General features: G+C 38.4%; 1 protein-coding gene across 3 annotated transcripts in view; it reads right to left on the bottom strand.

Annotated features, from left to right (window-relative positions):
• Pias1 (protein inhibitor of activated STAT 1) overlaps nt 1-13,986 on the bottom strand; it is a 75,803-nt gene that overhangs the window by 48,276 nt on the left and 13,541 nt on the right. For 2 of the 3 annotated variants that reach the window (XM_048368628.1, XM_048368630.1), the window contains exon 2: nt 8,455-8,899. In XM_048368628.1, coding sequence (XP_048224585.1) covers nt 8,455-8,899 — 445 coding nt within the window. Of the gene's footprint in view, nt 1-8,454; nt 8,900-9,941; nt 10,192-13,986 lie in introns of those variants that run through there. The other variant, XM_048368629.1, reaches the window with a different exon arrangement.

The raw sequence follows: 13,986 nt of genomic DNA, 5'->3' as shown, positions 1-13,986 counted from the left end.
GAGGTGGAATTTAAGTATTATCACCTTGACTACAAGGTGACGGAGCAGCCAAGAAAGTACTGGATGATAAAAGACATAGGTGGAGTTACCTCAGAGGCAGAGCACCCTGGGTTCAATCTCCAGGACCTCAAAATAATAATAATAATAATAGCAAGTAAAAAGAGTAACAGCCAGTAGTTTCTGGTTATATGCTACAGTTCTAGAGAAAATTTATCTAAATAATTTTATTATATACCAAGTAGTATAGACTGAAAGGAATTGACTTGTTTGTATTAAACTCAGGGTTTCACACAAGTAAGGCAAGTATTATACCAAGCTACACTAAGCTTACTAAGTGAAGCTATTTTGTTTTTTCTGGCCCACTTTGTAGTTTAAGGAAGGGCCTCACTATGTTGCAGAGTTTGGCCTTAAACATATAATCCTCCTCTATCAGCTTCCTGCTTAGCTGGAATTACAGGCATAGTTTTCTCCCTTAAATATGTACTGTCTCTAGGTAAGTGTTTTTTATTACCCTTCTTCCTGCTTATAAATGCTGACCAGCTGATAACTTTCATTACAGTTAGTTGTACAATTTCTTCCCTTCTTCCTCCACCAGAGTCATACCTCCAGCCCTTTTGTTATCTTGTTTTTGAGATAAGATCTAGTTAAACTTGTCAGGACTGGTCTTTTAATTGTAATCCTCCTGCCCCAGGCTCCAAAGTAGTTAAGACTATAGGCCACCATGCCAGGTATTAATCTTTTCTTTCTTAAAGAATAAGTGTCAAAACTTGAGTAGCAAATTCAATTCATGAACCAAGGAGAAGCTCTAAATAAATATCAAGTGTAAACATAAAAAATATAACATTTGCCCATAACTGATTTTATATTAACAGATGAATTACAAATTCCAGACATCTGGATATTGATACACTTCTTGTTGTAGAGCTGACTCCATCTTGATTAGTGAAACATGGTAGGAAATGTTGGGGGGAATAAAGCTGACTCCATCTTGATTATTAGGTCAAACTGACCCCATTTCTGCTTCTGTAAACAGCTTGCTTAACTTGTTTGTTGCTTGCTCTACCTTCTGCGTCAACCTACACCTGTCAACTTATTGTGTGCTCTACCCCCTGTCAAGCCCCTACACCTGTGCTACACTTTTACCTTTATGAACCCCAATTTGAGGACTGCTCGGGGACACGGTGGCAGCTCCAGGGTCTGCGCTGTGTCCCTGGTAGGTCAGCCTGCTTTTCAGGGGCGCAGTTTCAGCTCCCGAGTCTCTGCTACATCCCTGGCTGGGCAGTTTGCTTTTTGCTTCCCCAATAAGACCATCTTTTTGCTTGAGACGGTCTCTGAGTGGTGAATTCATGGAGGGACGGGGACTCCTCTCCCTCGAACCCCGTGACATTTCTAACCCGGTAACACTTCTGAAATACACAGCAGAAGAGATATCCATCTTACAAACAGGACACTGGTGGTTCACGCTTATAATCCTAGCTATTCAGGAGGCTGAGATCTGCAGATTGTGGTTCAAAGCCAGCCTAGGAGGGAAAGTCCAAGATTTTCCAATAAGATACCAAAATGCCAGAAGTAGAGCTGTGGCTCAAGTGGTACAATACTGGCCTTGAGCAAAAAAGTTATAGCACCTAAGCACAAACAAATAAACAAAACAGATGTTCACCAAAAAGAAATAAGATTCCCTTTGGATGAGGATTAAAGAGACTCTATAGAAGCCAGAAAGGGAACCATACTCAAATATACTTTTAAGAACAATGATCAGAAGCTGGGAGCTGATGGTTCGTGCTTATAATCCAATTACTCAGGAGTCTGAGATCTGAGGATGAAGGTTCAAAGCCAGCATCGTGTTGACAGGAAAGTTCATGAGACTTTTTTTTGGCTGGTCTTGGGGCTTGAACTCAGGGCATGGGCTCTGTTCCTAGGCCTCTCTGTGCTCCAGACTAGCCTTCTGCTAGCCTTTTCTGTTTATATAATATTGAGGAATCAAACCCAGGGTTTCATGCATGCTAGACAAGCATTCTACCACTAAGCCACATTTCTAGCCCCTCATGAGACTCTTAAATTGACGACCAATTAACCACAAAAAGCCAGAAATTGAGCTGTGCTCAAGTAGTAGAGCATTAGCCTTGAGTACAAAAGCTCAGGGACAATGCCCAAGCCCTGAGTTCAAGCCAAAAAGAAAAAAAAGTGATGGGAGAAAACAACTTTAAGTTAATGGACAATCATTGAGAAACACCAAAATAGCAAATAGGCAAGTTTGTGCAAACAGCCCTTTGTATCCTTGATACCCTCATCAGAAACCCTTTAGGTTCAGTAGTGGAAATATGAATAGCAAGATTAATTTGATGGAGCTAACCAAGAAAAATGCTTAAGCAAAAGTAGATTTCTTTTTTTATACCAGGGCTTGAACTCAGGACCTGAGTGCTGTCCCTTAGTCTTTTTGCTCAAGCATGGAATTCTACTACTTGAACCACAGCTCTACCTCTGGCTTTCTGGTGGTTACCTTGAGGTAAAAATCTCATGGAGGAGAGTGGGGAGGCAGGGGAGGAAAATGAGGGAGGAGGTAACAACTTGGATAAGAAATGTACTCACTGCCTTACATATAAAACTGTAACCCCTCTGTACTACACTTTGACAATAAAGGAGAAAAAAAAAAAAAGAATCTCAGGTTGGCTTGAAACCACAATCCTCAGATCTGTCTCCTGGGTAGGCAGGATTACAGGAGTGAGCCACCAGCACCTGGTAGATTTCTTAGACTTAGCTACTTTCCCAAACCATCTTTCCCTACATTTGCAAATAGCCCAAAAATAAAGCCATACATCTAGCTTGACTCAGAAAAGCAGGAGGGAAAATAAAGTATGGTTTCCTTGTCAATCTTTCTACCTCTCATGACAAGAGTAACCCATGCTGAACCTGAGGGTCTTGCAAGCATTATAATAGGTTAATATACAGTATGACCCATAAATATAGACTAACTTTACCTGTGTTCACCCAAAGAAACAGCAATCTGACCTAATGCTGGAGGAAAGTTCATTAGGCTCTATCTATATTTAAATATGGTATATAATTTTGACTGATGGACGATTTAATGAATTTTTGGCAGTTGAGCAAATAGCTGACTTTAGAATCTGACCCTCTTTAAAGTTCCATGGGCCTGGATTGTTTTCTCTTACAGATAAAAGTAGAGTCTTGTGGCGGTTAACAAAGGTAAACTTGCAGGCTGCTCTACTACTAAATAAATAAAATTTAAGAACAAAACCCCTTGTACTTCTAGGAATTACGGACTCTCCTGAAGAGACATGAAGTCAGAGATCTTAATGTAATTAAACTTAATGCTAGGGGCTGGGAATATGACCTAGTGGCAAGAGTGCTTGCCTCGTATACATGAAGCTCTGGGTTCGATTCCCCAGCACCACATATATAGAAAATGGCCAGAAGTGGCGCTGTGGCTCAAGTGGTAGAGTGCTAGCCTTGAGCAAAAAGAAGCCAGGGACAGTGCTCAGGCCCTGAGTCCAAGCCCCAGGACTGGCAACAAAAACAAACAAATAAACTTAATGCTACATTCAACATCCAGTTTCTTCCACACTTCAATACTGTCTTTTTTTTTTTTTTTTTTGGCCTATCTATGGCTTAATTACATTCTAGTCTTGATAAATTTAGCTACTAGTGCCAAAACACTAGCATAGCTAATGTTCATGCAAAACTCTTGGGTCATCTGTAAGCATGGTCAGAAAAAAAAGTAGCCTTTTAGAAAGAAAATGGCTAAAAATTATCTTTCAGTTACCAGGTATTTATCAACAAAATGTCTTTTTTAAAAAGGCTGGAGGAAGCAATACTGCCCAAATTATGTTCTCCCCCCCCCCTTTTCTTTTTGTGCCATCTTCCCACCCCAAAGTCTTCCAAGCTGCCAGTTCTACAATTGTCTTCAACTTGTGCTCAGGAGCTTGAGCCAAAGGATGATGGCAAAACCTACCAGCAAATTCTGAAGCACTGCATTCCCAAACCTGTATGCTAGATATTTGATTTTCACATTCCATAGATCTTAATGTTGTCAGGCATGATGGTTTACACCTATAATCCTAGCACTCCGGTGGCTGAGGTAGTAGGATTCAAAGCCAGCCTGGGCTATATAACAAGATCTTTTCTCAATCTCCATCCAAAATTTAAAAGAAAGAGAGGGAAAGAGAGAGATCTTAAATGTTGGGTTTCTTTGTAATTCTTTCATTCCCTCAATTTAAAACCATTATTCCACACTTACAGTTATGCAAACCATTATGAAAACAGAACAAGGAAATCTGTTGGAGGGGGAAAGGATGGTTATGGGGGGGGGGGGCCGCTGATTGGAATATATTATAAACATGTGGAAATATAACATTGAAATTCCCCTGTAAGTACTGTAAGCTAATTTTTTTAATGCTTTAAAAACACTATGGACATGCTTTTTTTTTTTAAGGGTTCTGTCAAGATTCTTTTCCTTGCTTAGTCTACTGCTCTTAGTTACTAAGATTACATTCAAGTACACAGACATCCATTTATTAAGAACACACTGGTGCCTCAGGGTTTCTAGACTGCAAACATTCACAAAAATATTATATTTAAATCACCAGGTAAAGACAGAATACTATCTATGAATGAAGATAAGCTTTGATTTAGAAGGGAAATCTTTTTTTGTTATGAAGATCACAAACCAGTGCTGTCAAAATAGAAAATAATGTTTCTGGAGAAAAAAACCTCAATTACAGAAAAAATTAGTGATTTTGATTTCCCCAAATTCAAGTATAGAAGAACACAGCTGTTCAGAGCTGTCCAATGGGAACTTCTCTAAAATCAGAGTGATCATAAGGCCTTTGACTGCCCTTTCCAATACTTATCAGAGCCTGTTTTCTTGAATTCATATCACTTGATCTTCAGGCACTGGTTTATAATTATCATGTGGGAGAAGAAAAACTCAATTATAAAAAATAAAAAAAGAAACATAATCCAATGCCAGAGGAGCTCTTGGCAAAAAAACACCAGAAACCAATGTTTTTAAAATTAGGAGAGATCATACCAGCACTACATAAACCAAAACAAGATGGATCATTTTAACTGATAGGAATATTGAAGCATTCGCTGCTTTTATTTCTCCCTGAAGTAAAACCCAATTTCACACACACACACACACACACACACACACACACACACACACACACACACACACAGATTCAAAACTTGCTTTATAATTTATTCATATACTTTTCTAAGCCTAAGGTTGCAAAAATCTATATAGAAATATTCTACTTTAGAAAAGAAAAGGAAGAGAAGCTATGGGTGTGGCAAAGTACTTGACTGGAATATACAAGGCCTCAGAGTCAATACTTATTACTGTAAAATAAAAGCTATGGGGGGGGGAACCTAGTTTTCAAAAATATGAGTCAATAACCCAGCACACATGGTTTGCTGGTGTTCTCTAACATGTACTGATACACCACCTCACATCAAATAAGAACTGTTTATAACAAAACTTAAATGTTCTTGATATTTAATGGAACACTGTTTCATAAACAATAGAATTTAAATAGAAACCACTCTGCAAAGCCCAGAAAAAGATAAAACAAACAACTTGTTTAAACACAAACTGAAGAATGATATCCACATGGTTGATACTCAGGTATGTCCCAATATTTAAGGTTCTTCAGTCTGTAGCATACAAGTATTTTCCAATCTTAGAATTTAGTAGGACCAAAACAAGGAGATCATCTTCACATCTAATTCCCAGTTAAAAGATTGGCAGGGAACTAGGGGATGTGATACAAGTGGTAGAGTGTCAGCTGTAAGCAAGAAAGCCAAGTATAAAAGGCCCTGAGTTCAAGCCTCAATACCTACCAAATAAATAAATAGTAAATAAATAATTTGGAGTTTTTTACTCTCTCATTTCCTACCTGGAAATACTTTTTTTAAATTAAAATCAATTTCTATTTATACTAAAATAACTACAAGCAAAAAGTTCACTTAATAAAGGGATGGAAGAATAGCTCCTGTTTAGAAAGTGTGAAACTAAGTTCGAAACTTCAGTACTGCCCAAAAGGAGACAGAAAAATAAAAACAAAAACTCGAGGCATGGAGGGGCATGCCTGTAACACTAGCTACTTGGGAAGCAGAGGTAAGAAAACCAGGGTCTGAGGCCAGCCCAGGCTAAATGAGAGCCAACCAGAAAAACAAAACTAAAAGCAAGAAGACTGGGCACACAGCTGAAGAGGTAGAGGACTTCCTTAGCAAGTAAAAACCCGAGTTCAATCCTCAGTACTGCTTCCTTCCACATAAAGAATACTTAAGAACAACTGAAGCAAATGTAAGTTATCAGACCTACTGTTTCAACTTTACTTGGAAATACAACCATATAGAAGGGCATTCATGCCAGGCATGGTGGTTCAAGTCTGTAATCTCAGTACTCCTCTCAGAGGAAGCTTTACCAGGAGGATCTTGAGTTCTAAAACTGCTTAGGTTAAACAGTGAAAGCTGAGCTCAAAAACAAAAACAAAAAACACCCAAACATGTTCAAATGTAAGCTGAATGTTTTTATAGCATGCACCAACACAACCAGCCTCTGAATATTTAAAAATGAGCTTAAACACTGGTTATTGTATATATGCTTATCCGAACTAGGGAACAGAAAGAAAAATGAGGTAGGTGTAACAAATAAGACAAGAAATGTACTTACTACCTTATTATGTAACTGCACCCCCTCTGTATATCACCTTGTCAATAAAATTTATTTAAGAAATAAAATGAGTTTAAGACTAGTATTTATAGTAACAATAAAAGAGAAAAAAGGAAATTAAATCTACCTGTCATTCCAAACTCAAGTGACAGTTCAGATCATAAAGCAGTTATACACCAAAACTAATTTCAGTAAACTATGGTTTTATATGTTTAGAAACAAAGAGAATGATAAAGGTGATCTCATTTTTCAGAAAACACGTTTGCTTCGATTTCAAACAAATGATCTATTGGCAAAAATAATCACTAAAGAAAGTAAATTCACAAGCACAGAAATAGTCTTTTAATAACATTAAAGAATCCCATAAACATGGAAGCTTAAAATGTGCTCATTCTAATAAGCCCTGGAGATTACTCAGAATCTTTCTTCAGTAAATACTTCCCAAATTCACTGAGCATTCCCCTGAAACAAATATTTGCTGAGTCAATAAAATTCCAAAAATTATTTTGTGATAAGATCATTCTATGCATAATCAAAATGTTTGCCTTTAATTCTGTAACACTTCTATTTTAATTCTATGCATACACATAATCCATAAAGTTATGGGATTTAAAATAGAATATGTGTGTACATACATATATATACATATGTGTATGTGTATATGTATATGCACACATATATATGAGACAGACAATAAAAGATGTTACATTAAGAGAAAACATAAAAGGCAATCACCAGAAAATGGAAACGAGTTTTTTTTCTTTGCTGTGATTTTTGTTTCCTTTTTGTCTTTTTGGTTCATTTATATATCTTTGGGAGTATAAGAGGCGGCAGCAGAGAAATGGAGGGACAAAAGGTAAGCAAATGAAGCAGTGACACTCATTAGACACTATGTTTAAAATGAACTCCACAACTTGTGTGGGGATGGGAGGGGAAAAATTGGGAGAAAAAGAGGGAAGGGGTGACATTATCCAAAAAGAAATGTACTCTTTACTTGACTTATGTAACTGTAACCCCTCTGTACATCACCTTTATAATAATAATAATAAATTTTTGAAAGGCAAATCATATAAGTCAGTAGGCTTATGCCTGTAATCCTAGCTACTCAGGAGGCTGAGATCAAAGGATAGCAGTTTGAAGCCAGCCTGGAGAGGAAAGTCTGTGAGTTTCTTATCTCCAATTAACCACCAGAAAACCAGAAGTGGAACTATGGCTCAAAGTGGTAACGCACTCTCCTTGAGCAAAAAGAGCTCAGGGACAGCGCCCAGGCTCCAAGTTCCAAGCCCCACAAACAGACAAAAAACAAACAAACAAAAAACTGTAATTTAAATGCTACATATCAAAGTTCAAATCTCCTTTTATAGTAAGTAAAATCATCCTCACTAATCAAATCTATTTACAGCCTTTGTTTTTTATGTCCTCCACACCTGAAAATTAGGAACTCAATTCAAAGATTTAGTAACTGTTTGGTTTTGATATTTTAACTTATAAAGGTCACTGTGAAACATTAAGTTAACAAGTTATTCTTTAAGTCTATATTCTTGAAATATTTTAAGATCCATGGTGTCAATAGCATCACTCTATTATCTTTTCCCCGTGTATTTGATTTCATGTAAAATTGAAAAACTCTCATCATCTGAATGCTTAGTACCAAATGTAAATTTCATTATGAATAATAAACTGAGTCAAATTATAAATCTAAAATAAAAAACTCTATCCCACAAAAGTAACCAAATACCCTTACATAATAATCTTACCTAGACTGGTGGGTTTTATCAGCTCATCCAGTAAGTCATAAAATGGTAGTTTTTGAAGTTTTATATCCGGATGGACTGGGTGAAGAGCTGATGTAAGATGTGGGAGTTCCAGTTCATGTTTAGGTCCCAGAAGAGAAGCAGGGAGTAGCGGTGACGATGCAGGGTGACCATCATAAGTGAGTTGTGGAATGGTGGATGGAGACAAAGTTGCTGGCATAGGACTTGAGTGTACATTTGGGATGGACAAGTCCGCAGGCGTCATAATTTTCTGGGGAAACCGCCGCCTATAGAGTTCCTTAATTTTCATTTGTACAGCAGGACTACAGCCAGCCTTTAGCAAATGCAGTGCTTTTGTGAGAAGTTCGTGTTTGCGTCCGTGCTTATTTCTCCCAGCGTAGCCCAACAGTACTTGGAGTTCAGAAACTCTAAGGCTCATAACCATTTGCTTAGAGAAAAAAAAAGTCAAACATTAGTCTCAAAAAGAGTACAATATTAAAAAATACTTCATTATAATCCCCCTCTTTATAGTGTCAATCCAACTCATTTACAATCCTAATTATTTCCAACTTTAAATTTAGTCTCTTAAATAACCAAAGAAATTCAAAATTAATGTTCATAAATTCATTGAGTTCACCCAGGATCATAAGAGATGCAAGAAAAAGCATACATCACGTAGAACCATCTCTCACTTCAGTCTACTGTTTCAGTGAAATTATCAGGTATTTATCAAGCAGTTACTGTGTCTACAGGAGAGTGTACTATGAAAATGGCAAAAAAACATTTCTAGTTTCTTAGGAAAAAATATATAAAACAAACAGCTCACTTCAAATACCAAACGTAGGTAGGCTAACAATATCATATTATGAGGTATTACATACTATATTAACTCCAGAATTTGTAGGACGTAAAAAGAATAGCTTTTGACCAGATAAACTTGATATGTTCATATAAGTTATAATTCCACAAGGTATTATCCTTTCTGTCTTATAGGAAGAGACCAGAGTTTACAAAAGTTAAGTTTCTTAATGCCATACCAAAGCAGCAGTGAGCATTCAAATCCAGCTAAACCATTAGGGAAAAAACAAGGCTGGACATATATTATTTACCCTTGTTCTACCTGGACATGTCGTAGTGTATGAAACTGGAGTAAAGAAATCTATTTAACTTCATTTAGCCCTGTGTTTACAAGTGTTTTTGATCACTGTTACTATTAGGAAGCAAACAACAGGAAATGGCTATCTAATCCAATTTCCCCAGTTTTAAAGCAGCAGAAAATGGAAACCAAAGAAATGACATACCCTGCCTCACCTAGGTAGTAAAACAGAATCCTACAGATTTTCACCATCACTGACAGGGAGGGAAGGGTTAGGATGGGCAGACAGATGCTAGCTTAACATTCATTAGCTCTCTATTTCCTCAAGTGTTTTATTTCCTTGCCCCATAGCAAATTTCAATACATAAAGGCTAAGCTGCCTTTGATAACTCACCACACCACTCATGGTTAACGATTTTCCTCCTCAGCTCTTCCTTTAGAGGCTTTTGCAGGTGGCAAAGAAAATAAATAAAACAGAAGTACATGAAAAGGAGAATTTTGTTGCCTCAAGGTCCAGCTTTTGTCAACCTTTCCCCAGTAGACAGGAAAAGTACTATTTCTACTCTTTTTTTGTACCATTAAGGAGGGGTTGGCCTATGCCCTCCTGTCCCTGAGCTTTTTTTGGACAAGGATAGTACTTTACCACTTTAGTCACACCTCCACTTCAAGTGTTTTATGGTTAATCGGAGATGAGTTTCATGGCCTTTCCTGTCTGGGTTGGCTTCAAACTGTGATTCTAAGATCTCAGCCTCCTGAGTGGTTAGCTAGGGTTACAGGCATGAACCACCAGCACCTGGCTATTTCTACCTTTTTACTGGCCATTCTTAATATCTCCCCCCTACCCCCTTTTTTTTTTGGCTGGTCCTGAGGCGTGAATTCTGGGCCTGGGTGCTGTTCCTGGGCTCCTTTTGTTCAAGGCTAGTGCTTAAGCCACAGCACCACTTTCAGCTTTTTCTGCGATTAATTGGCAATGACAAGAGTCTCTGACAGACTTTCTTGCCGCAGCTGGTTTCCTACTGCAATCCTCAGACCTCAGCTTCCTGAGTAGCTAGGATTACAGGCATGAGCCACCAGCACCCAACTTGTTCATACCTTTATTTTAGCATTTATCCTACTGTATTATGGTATTCTGTTTATATAAGTGATTTCTTGCCAAAACTCAAGTTCTCTAGAGCCTACAACATGTTATTCTCAGGATCTAGGGCCTAACAGTAGAAACTCATCAATAACAGCTAGACAATGAATGAATGAACAGAAAAGGCATATTAGAAGAGTGAAACAATATCCAAATGAATACCCAAACTCTTATGCTTTATAGGAATATGAGAAGATATCATCACATAGTTTTTAAAAGCAAATTTTGCTGGGTGTGGTAGCCTACGATCGCAAGCTTAGCACTCTGGAGACTCAGATAAGAGAACTGACAATTCAAGATCAGCCTGAGTTACATGGTGAGACCTTGTTTCATAAAAACCGCAAATGAGCCAGGTGTACTAGTTCACTCACACCTGTAATCACAGCTACTCAGGAGGATAGTAGTTTTAGAGTCCAATGCAGGCAAAAAGTCAGTGAGACTGCAACTCAAACAAACAAGCCAGGTGTGGAGACACACCAGACCTCCCAGCTATGTGGGAGGCATAGGAAGATCATGATCGGAGGCCAGCTGCAGAACAAAATGAGACCTAGTATGGGAAAAATCTAAAGTAAAAGGGAATGGGGCATGGCTCAAGTAACAGAAAGACTAGCAAGCACAGGCCCTGAGTTCAAACTCCAGCACTACCAAGGAGGGGAAAAAAACACCCACTACATGGATGGACATACACAGATACCATTCTACCTCAAATCTCTAAAATATTCATTTTCTTAAATGATATCAGAGATTGTAAACAATTACTAACTTTAAAGTCAATAGGATATCATCTTTTCCCAACTCACCAAAATGTCCTAGAGTACAAAATAATTCTGAAGCTTTTTCATTCTTTATTTAAAAGGGATAGGAAACTCAAACTGACATACACTATTGAGTTTCACATGTAGAGTTAACAGTAAGGGGCTGCTTCTGGGGAAGGAAATGGAGGGCTAGCATTTTTTCCAATAAATTGTTTTATCCTTAAAAAAAAACAACCCACGTGATTTCTAGCTGCTGCACATGGTGGCACATGTCTATAATTCCAGAATATGGGTGGCCCACCTGGGGCCACATCCTGTCTCAAACAAACAAACAAATGAACAGTAAATAGCAAGCAAGCTACCTAATTTCTGCTTATAAACAACTTGAAGCAGGGTGCTGGTAGCACAGCACTCATACTTGTAATCCTACGTACTCAAGAGGCTGAAAGCGATCTAGACAGAAAAATTCTCAAGACCCATCTTGAAAATGAACAAAAATCAGGGCAGGAGGTGTGTCTCAAGTGGTATAAGGCCTGCCTAGCAAGTGCAAGGCCCTGAGTTCAGAAGCCTAATACCACCAAAAACCAAGCAGAAAAATGATCTTCCTTCAGTGTTTTTCTGTTCTCTTTCTTAAATGCCTATTATTTAGACATTGGCCTTCCTAGAATGATTCCCTAGATGTTCTCAGGGGAAATTAATGACTAGGGAGAGAAGGGAAGTCCCCACAATTCTACTAGAAAACATTTCCCTCAGTCCCCTTTCCCAGGAACATGAAACTTTACAAACACCTATTTACGTATGTGAACCCTACCACAGCCACACAGGCAGGGACCATATTCTAAGACAGATAAATACAATATGCAAGTGTTATTAACCTGCAGACCAAGTGCTTTTTGCAATTAAATAGAAAGTGCCAGTTTTATTATTTCATTAGCTATGACATTAAAGGTCATATCTAAATTGTGAGTAAGAATTGGGCACATTAGTTGTACAACATAATTACTCTCATTCCCACATTCTACTGCAATAGTTTACAGAATTAGTCATAAAGCAGACCCTATATTAGAAATCTTTACCTGCTATCACTTTATAACCAATTATAAGCTATAATAAATTCTAAACATAGACAAAATAGGCATTTAAAAACATTATTTCAGGGGTGACATTGTCCAAGAAGAAATGAACTCTTTATCTGACTTATGTAACTGTAACCCCTTTGTACATCACCTTTTTAATAACAATAATTTTTTTTCAAGTTACTTTAGGACAGTTAGGGTAGTTCACCCCTGTAATACTCCTGCTTGGATGACTGAGATCAGGAGGGTCATGGTTCAGACCAGACCAAGCAAAACCTTTACAAGATCACCATCTCAATTATTAAAAAGCTGGGAGTGAGTGACAAAAGAAGCTCAAGCCTCAGGACTGGCAAAAAAAAGCAAAATGGGTCAGAGGCATGGCTCAAGTAGAAGAGCACCTGCCTAGCAAGTGTAAAGCCCTAAGTTCAAATCCCAGTACTACAAAAAATAATAAACTGAAAAATTTTAAGTGCCATACCTAATTTGCTCTTACCTTCTATCTATAACTGCAAATGAATGACCAGATTTCAAACTGCATGTACTGAAGTCTTTACAGTAACAACAAAAATATCTTTTTGTTTTGTGGTGGTGGAACTTGAACTCTAGGCCTGGGCACTATCCCTGAGCTCTTCAGCTCAAAGCTAGTGCTCTACCACTTAAAACCATGGCACCACTGCAGGTTTTCTAGTAGTTAACTGGAGATAAGAGTCTCATGGACTTTCCTGCCAGGGCTGACTTTAAACCACAATCCTCAGATCTCAGCCTCCTGTGAAGCCAGGACTACAGGCGCGAGCCATCAGCTCTCAGCAAAAATATCTTATTATTTTCAAAGTCAGGGGCTGGGGATATGGCCTAGTGGCAAGAGTGCTTGCCTCCTATACATGAGGCCCTGGGTTCAATTCCCGAGCACCACATATACAGAAAATGGCCAGGACTGGGGATATATCCTAGTGGCAAGAGTGCTTGCCTCGTATACATGAAGACCTGGGTTCGATTCCTCAGCACCACATATACAGAAAACGGCCAGAAGTGGCGCTGTGGCTCAAGTGGCAGAGTGCTAGCCTTGAGCAAAAAGAAGCCAGGGACAGTGCTCAGGCCCTGAGTCCAAGGCCCAGGACTGCTCCCCCCCCCCCAAAAAAAAGAAAGCTCAAAGTCAGATTATTGATTCATATTCAACAGGCTGAATTCTGGCTCATTCCAAATCCTTCCTATTAGAAGTAGTTAACAAGCAGCTGGTAGATGAGCAATTTGTCAATAATGCCTAGTTCAACCAGAAACCTACTGAGAAGTGTCTACTCTAGGTGGAACTCAAGCTGGTTATATATTTCTTCACAACCTTCTTCCACCTAATTTCTCATCTTTTATTTATGTCTCAGCATGCGATAACTGGAAAAATGACCTGTAGCACCTATCCCTCTAGCTGATCATCTTCTTCCTCTCCTGGTCTCTATTCCTTCACGTTGATTACACTGA

This window comes from Perognathus longimembris, chromosome 20 (assembly GCF_023159225.1).
Source record: "Perognathus longimembris pacificus isolate PPM17 chromosome 20, ASM2315922v1, whole genome shotgun sequence".
NCBI classification, from domain to species: Eukaryota; Metazoa; Chordata; class Mammalia; order Rodentia; family Heteromyidae; genus Perognathus; species Perognathus longimembris.
The sequence above is the reverse complement of the archived record's forward strand: the minus strand, read 5'-3'. Positions and strand labels throughout refer to the sequence as shown.